The sequence below is a fragment of the Drosophila mojavensis genome, unplaced genomic scaffold, assembly GCF_018153725.1.
Source record: "Drosophila mojavensis isolate 15081-1352.22 unplaced genomic scaffold, ASM1815372v1 contig_49, whole genome shotgun sequence".
In the NCBI taxonomy this organism is placed as follows: domain Eukaryota; kingdom Metazoa; phylum Arthropoda; class Insecta; order Diptera; family Drosophilidae; genus Drosophila; species Drosophila mojavensis.
Window position 1 is genome coordinate 3002787 of NW_025318872.1, and position 14874 is coordinate 3017660.

Here is a 14874-nt window from a genome sequence, read left to right on the forward strand (position 1 = left end):
CCAAGCCAAGTTTTGGCCTACAATTGGGTCAAGACGTATTCTGCTGATACCCGATTATCGACTAGAGTGGTAAGTGCAGAGGGACGAGTGGAGGGGAGGGGCTTTCTTCAAATGTCGCTGTCAGCGCATGCCAAAGGTCTGATTCGCAAAGGCATTTTTCAAGCTGATATAGACATTGTGCCACACGATCCTCGCCCCTTCACTCCCTTCACTGCACTCACAAGCAGCCTACACTATTCTATGCCAATTTCAGAGAAAAAACCGCTGAGGCATGCGCTTCGCACTACAACAAATTGCACTAACCACAAAATCCGCACATCAAATAGAAGAGCCCAGTCGAGCCCCATAGCCCAGAGGAGCCCTCTGGAATGCAACATGTCTGCGCGAAGTGTAAAGTTCGCTATATTCTAGCCGTTAACATAGTTTAGACACTGAATAAATTACGAAATGTGCCAGCCAAGCAATGCAGTTCCATTCAAAAAATTACAATTTATTCAGAATTGCAGTTCACAGGGGAAGAGAGAGAGAGAGAGAGATAGAGTAAGAGCGAGAGAGACAGCCAACTAGATGAATAATTAATAAATAGCTGATTAATGAGAGTTGTAAACGGATTGCAGTTAAATAAAAAGCTAGAAGCGACTTTTGAATCAAATTCTAAATGTTTGTTATAAAAAATATGGAATTATAGTACAATATGTTTTACATATATATATGGTAAATGTTATATGTATTATCTAATAAATGCATTGAAAAAATACTATTATTAAACACCAAACGCATAAATAATATTATAAATTCTGCAAATATGAATATTGATATTAATAATAAATATATTTATGCTGCACATATTCACATTTACTCGTATTTCAATTATGATATACATATACCATTTAAAATAATATATGTCTGTCAAACTGTGTATATATATTGTTTTATTTGGAATATTTAAAAACTGAAAGCCTATTTAGATGTTTCATCTATGCTCTACTATATTCCATTCCACTAAAATCTTGATCTGCATGCTCTATGCTCTATTCGATTCTATAAAAGTCTATACTCTGATCATGACAATGGTTAGCAGCTCTAACTTCACCAAGTGAATGTTCTTCCACAACTTCAGCTCTTTAAAAGCCTTTCAATGGATTGGTTTTTAGTTCGTCATTCGAACTATTTATTTAAAAATAATCAATAATTATTAAATTATGTAATAAATATATTTTATTAGTTTGTGTGCCAGATTAAATTACCTGACAGGCAACACGTACACACACACACACACATATATGTCTATATATATTCTGTTGCGTTTTGTTTTGGCAGGTGCTGTCTGGCGTCTGTGTGGGTGGGAAGGAGAGTGAGTGGGTACGGGGGAGGTGGATTTATTAGTTAGAATTCCAGGGCATATTAATCGATTGGACCGTCTGTGTGTGTGTGTGTGAGTTCTCTGATTTTATTTATTGTCTCGTGTTGTTGTTGTTGCGGTTATTGTTATTATTATTATGAGCCTGCTTTGTTTACGTGTAATTCCATATGGCCGATAAGACAGAGTCGCCCCAACAGTCGAAAGTTTACTTAGACGTTTTCACAAAATTAAGCGTTAAATAAATAAAATGGTTTACAAAATGGTTATGACTGTTTGGTTTTAGAAGCACTTTCCATCAGCTGTTCCAAACAGATTACAAAACTAAAAAAATAAATAAATAAAAAATATAATCAAATAAATGCATATTTATGGACGAGCAGGAGGCATATAATACGATAAAGGGAATTTATTTTTAAGGAAAATTGTGTCTGCAATTACAGCACCTGGTCGATTCGCACGAGCTACGATATTAGACGCGATTTGTTTATAAATAGATTATTGAATTACATAGTATTTGTAAAGGTGTGTAAATAGTATTTGACTCTTACTTGGCTTACAATAAATATTTCATATTGGATATGCAAGAATTGTGTTTATTGGAGTCCATATTAGATATTTTAATTGAAGTTGAATACTTTTGTAAAAATCGTTTTTGGTAAAATCGTTTATTCTTTTTATGTCACAGTTGAATAATCCAATAAGAATAATCTAACTAAGCTGATGACTACTATTACAATTTAGGTTTTCAGAATAATAATTTAAAAATTAAATTAATTAATAAAATAATATAATATAATAAATCAACGATCTGCAGAAGTAAACAGTCTTTTCTTTGCAATACTTTTTTATTCTAATAAAATACAATTTGAAGAGCTAAACAATATTTCCAAAATTACAAATATATTAAATGTATATTTAACAATTTGCTTTAAATTTAATGTATTCCAAACTTTAATAATATAATAGGAAGGGCTAACTTATATTTTCAAAAGCTTAAAACGTATTAAATATATATTTGAAAATTTGTTTAAATATCATTTAATTTATTATAAGCATTAATCTTCCAAAATATTGTTTAATTCAAATATTCCAAAATATAATTCCAAGAGTTTACAACATATGAAAATATATTTAAGAAATTTCTTCAAATATTATTTAAATTATTCCAAACTGTTAACTTTATTTATACAAATCAAATTCGAGTCCGCTGAGACCTACTTTCTGCCATCTATAAATCTAAGCCATTTGCTCAGTTTTACTTTTTTCTTCAACTCTATAAGTTTACGAGGTTTATTCTGCATAAATTATTTGGAATCACGTGCTAGATTGCTATAAAAATCAGCAAACTTCGACCTGAATTAAGTTGGAATAGTTAAGCACCCGCATCATGATACTTAAACTGATTTATTCAATAAACAATTTAATTTACATAGAGATCTCTATTGGGATGCGGCTATTCTCCATAGTTATGTAGATCTATACACTTTGATCCAATTACGCTAATCAGCTTGTTTATGAACTAAATAACATGGTATTCAAATGTGCGTGGATCAGGACATGGCTTATAGGTAGATCCGTGTAACTGGACAGCCTTGCGTGAATTAATTTAAAATTATTTGATTAATTAATGCGCATTAATTAGTTTTTTCAATTTTAAATGCCCAAAAAATATTTGATTGACATAAGCATTTGTTTTGCACTCTCATTCTTCTCTCTTTTCGTTTTGTTTTTGGGAAGCAGTATTTTTGAATAGAAATAAAATAGATAGATGGGTACGAACCACCCTGACTGCTCGGCTGGGCGGGGCCAAAAGGTGCGCGCACCATTGCAAAGCGTGCGAGCGAGATGGCATGCTGGTCGTGTCGCATGCCGCGTCGCTCTGGTGCACACGCTCAGGGGCAACTCGTCTCGAGCGTCGTGCGCGCTCCCTCTCTCTCTCTCTCCCTCTCACTCACTCGTTTAATGCCGAGATTTTCACTCAGAATCGAAAAAACCGAACTCGTGAAGTTCACTCGAACAGTCGCCGAGCCGCTGCTTAGTTCAGTTCACTCGAGCTACTCAAGGCGTACGCAACAGAGCACGCCGAGCGGAAGCCCAATACAAAAGAAAAGAAATAATATTTATCTTCCATATAATACGCGCGTGTGTATGTGTATGTGTGCGAGTGCTAGTGTGCGTAACGTAGTACGCTTATCAAATGACAACGCATTCAATTTCAAAACAGACTTCATAAAACAAGTAATAAAAGTTCAGCACTTGCCAAATAGTTGTGAAGAAATCCTCGCAAAATGGTCACCCTAATGCCATATAACTATGCAGCGCCCCGTTGCGGATTAATTGATAAAATGATTGAGCCAAAGGTAATCAATAAGCAATAAGCAAACAACAATAATTATAGCCTAAGCCAAATCATGCGAAACCCTCGAGAAGCTTCAAAAGTGCTGCGGTTTACGGTTAGTTTCTTCAACCCAAACTCTAAGCTCTTTGTAAATCTTGCAACTTTTACGTCGAGTCTGCGGCTTTTCCGTCGGTTAACTTTATTGTTGTCGTTGTGGTTTATCTGTGGGGCTTCTCTATATTTGGAGACAGTGTGACAAAGTCTACATTGAGTTTGAGTTTGGTTCAGTTTGTGGCCGAACGTACAGGATGATGATCTGATTTGAGCCAAGGAATATTCCCAACTATAAACAGTCGAAGAAGAGAAAAGTATTGTTTCAGAAAGGAATTGATCAGAAAATTTCTCAAATATTTGTAGAGGTAGACTAAGGCAAGAATTCCTTGTGAGATATGAATTAAAAACACCTTTGGATAGAAAAGAAGAGCAAGTATATGTATGTTTATATACAACATTAAACGAATCTGATATGTATTTCTAGTCGAAGAATTTTGTATATACACAAATTCAATTTATTCCAATATACCAGTGTCAATTATAAGGATTGTAAAGTGGATACATATATATAATATTATCTTTATAACTGTTGTTTTAAGAATAATGTACAGTCTTGATAATGGAACATTCCAGTCGTCCGTGAGTTCGTCTTTCATGAGTAACTAGTAGAGTCATAGTATTACTTGCTTATATAGCAACCATTGAACTGGGACGTGTAAGGATATTTTTCTTGAAATATCCGATATCCGATTTATTTTAGGTATTATTTAAAGATTATTTCCAAGAATATTAAGTTGAGTGGACAAATGTAAAATTTCGCTTAAGATATTATAAAGATTTTGATACAGTATTCTCGACACACAAATAGGTTTCGAGTTTACTTTTACGCTTACATAATTAATGGCTCGTAGTTATATTTACTTCAAATAGGGAAATGATCTTCAAAATTCAAGAAAATTCTAGCCTCAAAGGATTCTTCTACTTGTTAAAATAATTCAACTCATCTTAACTTATTACGCTGTTATGCGCAAGAGTTGTATTGATAGCCTGTAATCAAACTCCCTAATTCTTATAATATGAGCTCTGTAATATTCCAGTACGACTCCCTTTCGTTGGTTAATTAGAGCAATTTGAATCTTTCATTTAACTCTTACGATTATCCCTTTAATTGGATCAATTAATTCCAGTATTATGAATAATTTTCAAGCAGCATATTGTAGGGCAGTAAAGCTAAGCTCCAGACTTCGCTTGACTGGTACCCAGTTTCGGATCCAGCTGTCCAAGTCCGCTCGACTTGTTAGCCCGATTTAATAGAGCCACAGACTAGCCACAAAAGTCGACAAGTTTTTTATGGGTGACTCTGCGCACTTGGCTAAAACAAAGTCGAGGCAATAGCCGGGCGAGACATTGGGACCAAGAATTTCTGTCGCAGCGTCACGAACCGCTGGGGCCAATGAGTGGGGCAAACGGGCTTTAAGACGAAATATTAATAGAGCATAAATTACGGCACTGAGAGTTGGAGTTGGGCAGCTGAACAGTTGACCAATCGAGCAGTTGGTGCTGGAGCTTAGTGGGTTTACGACAATTTAAGGAGCTTGGCAAACAAAAGCGAAAACAAAAGCAAAACCAAACAAAAATGATGAAGCAAAAGGCCAAAACGTGTTTGGCGACATTAATCACATTTTAATTAAGTTTAAGCCGTAATCGTAAAAATTAACACGCCATAATTCAACTGCGACAATGCGCTGCATGTAATTTATGTGCCACCAGCAAGAAAGCCAGAGAGAAAGAAAGAAAGAAAGAATCCCCTCAGATCCATCTGAGCCACTCAGCCACTCAGCCACTGAGCCACTCAACCACTGAGCAAGCAGTCAAAATATTGATTATGGCCGCAGCGATTGACACTTGGTGATTGTCGATTGTCCCACGTAATTAACGTGCCAAAGTGTTAAGGCGCATAGGTCGTGGCCCACAGACAACGCAGCGCACAACAACAGCAATAAAAACAAGTAAGAGTCGCTGTAGGCCCACAGAGTGAGCGACTAGTCAATACCCTGTACAGCTGAAAAAGAAATTGTTGAGCCTTTGCTTGAGCTCAATGTAGAACAGTATTTCTATGAGCAAACATTTGCGTTTGATGTATCATTACTTCTATAAAATCGATAACAACTTTGTTAATCGAAATAAAATTTAAAAACAATTCATGCCATGCTAAATGTGTTAATCGATATTTATCGATGGCGATAACATATGACCGTAACATATTATCGATATTATCAATAACAAATGATTATTCATACTTATTAATACATTGCATTGCGAGTCCATAGATCGGTTAATTGACACTAAAAATATACGTTCGATTGCCACATTATCTAAAATGATTAGTTATAGGTGTATTCTAAATTAAATAAAATACTTAACAAATATTTGTCGGTTGCGATAACATATATTTCCATATCCATAAGAAAATATCATATATAATAAGTATTTCGATATGTATCGACTAATTTAGCATTGTTATTGATAACAACTTATCAGATATAATAAATAATATATTTAGCATAAACTGTTATTCACCTGTCGCATTTGTAACTCGCATGATTGGGCACCCTCTCGCCACTTATTGTTAATCAATGCAGGGTATATCAACAACAACAGCACCAACAATAACAACAACAATCCAAATACAAATGACAACAACGCGAGGGAGCTACAAATTTTTGTTGTTTATTTCGATGTTTATCGGTTAGGGGCTTAGTAGGGTCCGAGCCAAAGAGCCACAGAGCCATAGCCACAGCTCGGGTCCAAGCGAGCGTTGCAGGCGGGCAAGTTAATAAAAAATTTGTCGCCGTCTTCGTCGTCTGTGTGTGTGCGACTGTGTGTGTGTGTGTGTGGTTTGTCTGCTTTAATCTTCTTCTAAAGCAGCAGAGAGACAAAAGATTACGATCACAGGAATTTCGTTAAAGATGCTCAAAACAGGTCTTTATATAGTAACTGCCTCCCTCTCTAACTGTCCCGCTCGTTCTATAGCCCTCTCTCTCTCTCTCTCTCTCTCTCTCCCTATGCGGCTGTATCGTGATGAGCAGGCAGCCTCCTTGTCTCTGTGTTAATGTTTACGTTGTCAGCTTGTGCCATAAATTAGTTTAGTAAAAGGTTGCGTTGCATTCGGTTTTGCATTCGTGTCTCTCGGATTCAGTTGCTGCCTGCTCCCAAAACTAAAGCCAAAGCCAGAACACAGCATCGTGCAGCACGCAAGCCCAGCCCCTACCCGTACCCATACCCGTACCTTCAGTATCTTCAGCCATGCCTTCAGCCGTACCTTCAGCCGCCCCCCTTGAAGAAATATGCAGCTGTGCCGCATCGCGAACGCGTCATTAAACGCTACCGTTGAAAGTCCGTTGAGAATAAACTTGCCAAAATGCAAAGCGTAAGCCTCCAAAATATGATGGACAGTGCGAGCGGCGTGCGTGCGCTCTTGTGTGGCCAATGGAAGCTGCGCCCCAAAAACTGAAAATAAAAACAACAGAAAAATCTCAAGCGGCTCACGAATGCCCCATCAAAGTCGAAATTCCAGCAGCTTTGCCTGCTGTAGGTAAGCCATTATCAGGGCAGAGCTATTGAAGCCCTCATCCGGCTTCCGTTTCACTCAATAACTTTCCTCTGGCATTCCTCAGCATTTCCCTCAGCTTTATTCGTGCTTTAGCTTTTCAATAATGATAAACGTTCGCTCTTCGGGTCTATTTTACTTTTGTAGATTCAGCAAAGTCCGCATCCTGTTTCCGTTTCATTCAAAATCTTTGATTTTCCGATTTGAATTTCCTATTGACTTTCTATAGATTTTCTTTAGTTTTATTTCTACTTCTACTTTCTGTCTTTTAATACTCTTATCTCTAGTTGTAGTTCGACATCATTATCATCATAGACACCCAAACCCATTCAAAACGGGACTTCTTGTTATGTATACATATGGATATATTCTTGATCCGAATGAGCTAGCTATGTATATCTCTTACTTTTCATTATCTCTTGGCATCATATCTACTTCCCCACTCAATGGCTCTTTTATAATTTTATTATACTGTTCTATGCACCTTTGTGAAATTTTCCAGTAATCCTCTTTTTTCCTTCTGGGAATTCAGTTTTAATGGTTAGAGAGCTTGGTTTTCTTTTAATTCATGTGTATAAGTACTTTTCCTGTAAAGCTTCTTCTCTACCTTTAGTTTTTGCGTAGAACTTTGCAACTCCTTTATTTTGGAACTTTTCCTTGAATTCCTTCTTGGCAACTTCAGACTATGAGATTAGGACTCTTACCATTTATTGCCCGTTAAGTGGCTACCTCCTTTAGCTTATGCTCGGCAATAGGTAATGAATGCATTTCTTCAATATTTAAAATATTGCTTAATAGCGATATAAATCAATTAATATCAAGCTCAGAAAATGTCAATTTCTTCTCAGATCTTAGACAATATTTATCTAGTTTTCCTCTATCATTAGTATCCTTTACTTCCCTACTTGATCTATAACTTTAATGTGTACCCATTTCAAATTATGTGTTTAACTTTTTCATTTGATTTCTTTTCGACTGTTTTGTCAACTTTCATCATTCTCAATGCAAGCAAAAACTGTCGTTGGGTGTAGAAATCTATGAGCTGTCTTTATCTGTTATCCATACTAATTTGGACCTGTATCTGTCTTCAATTCTATGTACGTTTACCTTTTCCATTCAATTTCCTCTGTCATCATCTCTTGGCTAATGCTATTCCTTGGCCTGTCTCAATTAACTGGCATTTCGTTCGTCGTCTTAGCTTGACTTCTGCCGCTTCTATAGTGGCTCGCTGGAGCCATTTGGGGCCACCTGCTGGGCGCACCCTCCGCGGCAATTTGCTGGCCATTCGTCACATGGCCCCCAGTGGGGCGATTGGGCAATGGCGCCGAGATTGGGAGCGCTGTCAGCCCATCGAAAACCCGGTCAAAAATATTCCCACGCACGTTAAATTCGCTGGCGCAGCGAGTGCTGAATGCAAATTATGTAAAATGTGCTGTTTTTTCCCCTGTTTAGTTTTTATTCTTTTTGTTTGTTTTATTTTTTCCTAAACTTTTTTTGTCTTGCTCTGCTTGCGTTGCGTCGCCAAAGTCAGCTTTGGACAGTAAAAGTGCCCACCTCAGCGGAACCAGCGCAGCGAGGTGTTGGAGCGATCGGCATTGTTTATAAACAACAACGAAATCGCTCGAGGCTCTTGTATAATATAATACAATAATACTTATAAAGCCAGTGCGGTTAATCCTTATGGCAGCTGTCGCATATATATCTTTTATATATTTTATTTCATTTGCATCTCTCTGTCTCCCTCTCTCTTTATAGGTTAAACGTCCCAAAACAGAGCACACGGATACACATGAACGCAATCGGTAAGCTTAAATCTGTTGACTAATTAAGTGATTGATTGATAGGGTAGCACGAGCTGAAAGAGTTATAGAACTAAGCCTAAGATAGAAGTGGGAAATTGGGTGAAAGTTGTTTGCAATTTCACCTGTTACTAGAAACTTTATTAGGTCTATTATTATAGATACGAGATTTCATTTAAGCAAAACACCTTTAAAAATTCTGTAAGATAACTTTAACGGAGAGGAGTTCGAGTGAATGATTAATTCAAGGACTCGCATACCTCTTAAATCATTTAACTCTATATAATTATTTGACGGGACTCAAATTGTGATTATCAATTCATTTTTGGTAGAGCTCTTTATGGCATTTTATAGCCAATTTGATGTCTCCATAATTGCGGATATGATATGTCAGAGAGACCCATAGATACGGAGCATAGTATCCAAGCTATAAATCCGAGACTAGGTTTAACTCTGATATCGAAGAGTGACACTTGGCTTAATACCTAGATCACTCTTAGTTGTCATTCGAATTTATTACAATCGAAGACCTTTCATGGCTTCTTCAAGACCTTTCTTGGATTTCATTTTAGTGAGTGCTTAATTCATAATTCTTGGTCTTCCTAGTATATTAAATCTTCCTCAAGTAGACACACACCGAGGTGAGATCCATTTAGTGCCTGCTAGTCCAGCTAGCACATGTTAAGGACACTTGTTGCAGCTGCAAGCGTAGACAATTTGTTACAGTTATCTGCCACGTTTGGGCAGAGAGCTCTCTTCACACTTGCCGCTCGCTCAACAAGTGTTCACGAAATGCGACAAATTTCAATTGCCTCGCATTTTGCCTGTGACCCTCAAGAGATCTTCAAGATCGCCCTCATGCGCTTCACATGCGCCGTTCAAAAACTGGGCAAGAATTCAAGGAATTTCTCGCATGCCTGTATCGAGCAATATATATATGTATATATACATGTATGTATGTATGTATGTATGTATATGAGAGAGAGGGAGAGTGTCAGAGCACTTAACACTTGGCTGCCAGCAAAAGGGGGCGAGGGCAAGCGAACCATGCCCAACGACTTAAGGGGCTTAAGGCGGCTTAGCTGGCTGCTCTTAGGGCCTATTAAATGCAGCTCCTTTTGTTGTGGCCACTGCTTAGCCACATTTTCAATTTCACATTTTCCATTTTCCATTTGCTCATTTATTCATGCAACAAAAAGAAAAGACTGTAAATACAAAACATTTTGTATAAATATTATGGATTGCCTGCTGCAGCGCACGCGACGTTGTTCTGCTCCCCGTTCATCTTGAGCCCCCTATTTTCGGATGCTCCATGTTTTTTGGTGTCAAATTCTCGAGGAAATTGGGCACTTCATTTTACCTATCTAGTTGGGAAAATTATGGGGACAAATTACGACAAATTTGATGGGAGCGCATAAAATATGAAAAATTATGATGAGAAAAAGAAAAACGGGAAAATATCCAAAAGGGGAATGTTTCAAAAAGTATGATGTTCTCCAGATAAAGTAAGTCTAATGTAATTCAATGCCTGATTTTTAAGCAGAGCAATATTTAATACATTTAAAAATAAGAGAAAGTTGTATGAGACATTGGAAGAGGGTTAGCTATATTCTTGATCAGAAAATAGTCTGCATTGATTTGATATTTATCTATTTTTTTTTTCGATTATTTTATTTATGATTATAATTATAATTGAAGAAGTAATATCAATTTGTGTGAGACATTGGAAGAGGGTAGAGGACCTTTAAATAAAATAATATGCGTGAAATTCAAGCATATATTTGTCACATAATTTAATATCAAATAACTATTTAAATTAAAAAATTATTGCACATAATTCATGAATTTAAATTGAATAAGTATTATAATGAAGAATTATATTCCCATTATATGCTAATCGAAATTAGATTTTAATTGTTTAAATCGAAAATAGAAATAAATTTCAAAACAAATAAGTTTAACAATATGAGATCTAACAAAATCAACTACACAGAATTGTTAAATTAACAGAGAGAGTCTTGTTACTTAGCGTAGGCGTTCGAACAATTTAATTTAATTGCCAAAGGGGCACAAGGATTGAATTACCGAACCAAAACAGAAATTGTGAGATTATTTAAATGATTTTAGATTTTTCATTGTTTTCAGTTTGATTTATTTGATTTGAATCTCAATTGGAGTTTTGTTTTTATTGAGCTCGTCTCGCACCATCTCTCTCTCTCTCTCTCTCTCTCTCGGAAACAGTCTACAGTCTACTTAATTTGTTTGGCAATTGCTGAGCTGCAGTTGAAGAAGAGGAAGAGCAAGAAGAAGAAGAAGAAATTAAAGTCGTACTCAAAGTCAAAGTGGAAGCAAAGGCAGAGGCAACATTTGTGGCACACATGCTAACGCCTAAACGGGACTTTTGTTGCACGCACATGCTGCCATTGGAATTGGTTTGGGAAAGGGAACTGGAATGGAAATGGGAATGGGAATCGGATTTGGAATTGGGCATTATTTGTATGACGGGCCACTCAAGTGGCTACACGAAGGCCTTTCAAATGATTTCCTTCTTTTTTTTTTTTTGATTTCTGTTTAGCGTAGAAAAATATTTATAGCACTTGACAAGATTTTTTTGAAGAGCGCGCAGGCGACACACTTGACTTTTTTTTCTGGTTTTGGTTTTTCGTGTCGGGGGCTTCCAAGCAGACGACGACAATAACAACGACAACGTGCCGTTAATTTTATGGCTGTTTAAAGATTATTGGAAATTATTTTATGAGTTTACTTAACGAGCAAAACGTTTATGTTTCGCCTTCTCTCTTTCGGGCTCTCTGTTTTGTTCTCGCCTGAGCTTCAGTCGGTGGTTGGCTCAAGGATTAGGCAGAGCCATGCATTAATGAAACATGCTAACCTTTTGTTTCTGCTTCTTCTTGTTCTCCTGACAACCGAATAGAAAGCAAGAGTAAAGGCTTAAGGTGAACATTGAAGTCAAGCCTAAAGAAAGCGTAATTGTTTTTGTTGAAGAGAAGTCTTAAGATTTCTCTAAAAAATTCTGCTATGTCTCTTATCTTTTTTAAAGGTTAATTGTCAATATCGGAAAAAAATCTTTATATAAAGAAAAATATAGTTCGATTAATATAAAAAAAAAATAGATATTATTTTTTTTATTACTACTATTATTTAATTTTAATATAATCTGTTTTGATATTTAAAAATGTGCCAACGACTTAGCTTTTCCATAGCTTTTCCCTAAAAATGTAATGCTCAGCGTTTTGTGTATTCATTTATCAATCATTAAATCTATGAATGAACCACATGAATAATAATTTTATATATATTTCATATACATTAGTCTTCAGTCACTCAATTAGTTGTTTGCTTATCCTATCTTCGTACAAAGCTTGATTTCAGAAAGAACTTTCGAGCAATAAATGATATGCATCAGTCAATCATTGAGTTACCTTGCATTAGACGAGTTTTATAGCTTTACAAGGCATACGGAAAAACAACCTCTCCATTTCTTACAGTTAGAATTATGCATCAGTCTTCAGTCAGTCAATCAACCGAATATCAAAATAGTTTTTCACGAATAATATAAATTTTTATGTCTAAAATATAAAATATTATCTAGAAAAACTATAAAATACTTTATCTAGTAATAAATATATAAACCAATAACAGTTTGACCTATGTCGGTCAGTCGATCAGTCAATCAATCTTGGTGTATTTAAACTATAAAAAATTAAATGTCAGCTAGTGCTTACAATCTTCAATCAATACATCAATCATTGTCATCAATCTTTTATGGTTTGCTTCGAGAACTAACTAACTCTCGTATTATTTGTATTACTTTCAGTCTCTGCCAAAGCCAACAACAACATCAGCAGCAACAACAACAGCAGCAGCAACATCAGCATCAACAACAACATCAGCAGCAACAACAACAGCAGCAGCAACAGCAACAACAACAAGCCCACTCAAACGCCGTGTTGGCCACCAGCAATGGGCCCAGCAGTGCCGGCGCCAGCGTGGGCGTTGGCATTAGCGTGGGCGTGGGCGTGGCGGGTCAGTGCAGTCCCCTAGGCATTCTGCCGCCTCAAATCCAGCCGCTGCAGCCGACAATCGGCCACTATGCCAGCAGCAGCGGCAACAACAATAACAACAACAGCAACAACAACAACAACAACAACAATAGCAACAGCAACAATAATCCAAATTCAACTTCAAACTCGAATTCGAATCCGAATGCAAACCCAAATCCGAGCAGCTGCAGCCTCGCCTCCAGCTTCGCCCAGTCGGCCAGCAGCAGCTTCTCCACATATCAGCAGCCCACGGGCGAGGAGGTGGGCGTGGTGGGCATGTCCCACTGGACGCACGAGTCGACGCCCGTCAAGTCCGAGTCGCGCAGCCCCAACCAGCTCCACTCGCTGGACAACGGCCAGTCGGCGGCTGCTGCTGCCGCCGCCGCCGCCGCTGCCGCTGCCAATCTGTACGGCTGCGCCGAGAGCAGCGCCGCAGCAGCGGCGGCCGCCGTGAACAGCTCGGCGGCAGCAGCGGCCGCAGCCGCCGTCTACGACAGCAAGCACGACTACTACTACTACAACAGCATGCAGCAGTACACGCCGCCGCCGTTCTACTCCGGCTACGGCACGCCGTATGCGGCGGCCAGCACGGCGGCGGCGGCTGCGCGCAGCGCCAAGATGGAGCCGAGCGCGGCGGCTGCGGCGGCAGCGGCGGCCTACCTGACGCCCAGCTATGCGAGCGCCGGCAACGGAGGGCAGGCCAACAACAATGCGCAGCTCTACAGCAATCCGTACGCGGGCTACAACAACTTCGGGCAGCAGGACTACGGCGGATACTACAACGAGCAGTACGGCAACTACTACAATCCGGCCAACTACTCGCCGTATGCGGTCAGCTCGCCCAGCTCGAGCGCCAGCCACGGCTTCCACGTGGCCACCGCCTCGTCCAATCTGTCGGAGAGTCCCACCGACACGCACTCGACGACGCCCGTGCACGTGGCCAACCAGTCGCCGCACTCCCCGCTGCCCATCTCAATGTCGCCCAATGCGGGCGTGGGCGTCGGTGTGGGCGTGGGCGTGGCTGGAGGACCGTCCGCTGCTGTGGCCGCCACGCTCAACTCCAGCGGTGGCAGCAGCGTCGGCTCCGCATCCGCGCCCAAGTCCACGCCCACGGGCAAGACGGGCCGAGCGCGCGGGCGGCGCCACCAGCAGCCGAGTCCGACGCGGAGCACCGCCTCTGACACGGGCAACAGCGAGGCAGCGAAGCCGCCGGAGCGCGTCTTCATCTGGGATCTGGACGAGACGCTGATCATCTTCCACACGCTGCTCTCGGGCAGCTACGCGAACCGCTACACCAAAGACCACAGCACGCTGATGACCATTGCGTTCCGCATGGAGGAGATGGTGTTCAACATGGCGGACACGCACTTCTTCTTCAACGAGATCGAGGAGTGCGACCAGGTGCACATCGACGACGTCAGCTCCGACGACAACGGGCAGGACTTGAGCAGCTACAACTTCGCCACCGATGGCTTTCACACCGGCACACCGCCCGGCGCCCCGCCCAATCTCTGCCTGCCCACGGGCGTGCGCGGCGGCGTCGACTGGATGCGCAAGCTGGCCTTCCGCTACCGCAAGATCAAGGACATCTACAACACCTACAGGGGCAAGTGAGTAACAGCGGTCGGGGAACTCCTCCGAGAGACTCT

General features: G+C 39.6%; 1 protein-coding gene across 2 annotated transcripts in view; it reads left to right on the top strand.

Moving 5' to 3' along the window:
• Positions 1-14874, top strand: part of LOC6578008 (developmental protein eyes absent) — a 31284-nt gene that overhangs the window by 15704 nt on the left and 706 nt on the right. Inside the window, exons 1-3 of one of the 2 annotated variants that reach the window (XM_002003903.4) lie at positions 3404-3723; positions 9121-9167; positions 13000-14835. In XM_002003903.4, the coding sequence (XP_002003939.1) occupies positions 3652-3723; positions 9121-9167; positions 13000-14835 (1955 nt within the window). In that variant the 5' untranslated portion in view covers positions 3404-3651. Of the gene's footprint in view, positions 1-3403; positions 3724-9120; positions 9168-12999; positions 14836-14874 lie in introns of those variants that run through there. The other variant, XM_015165943.3, reaches the window with a different exon arrangement.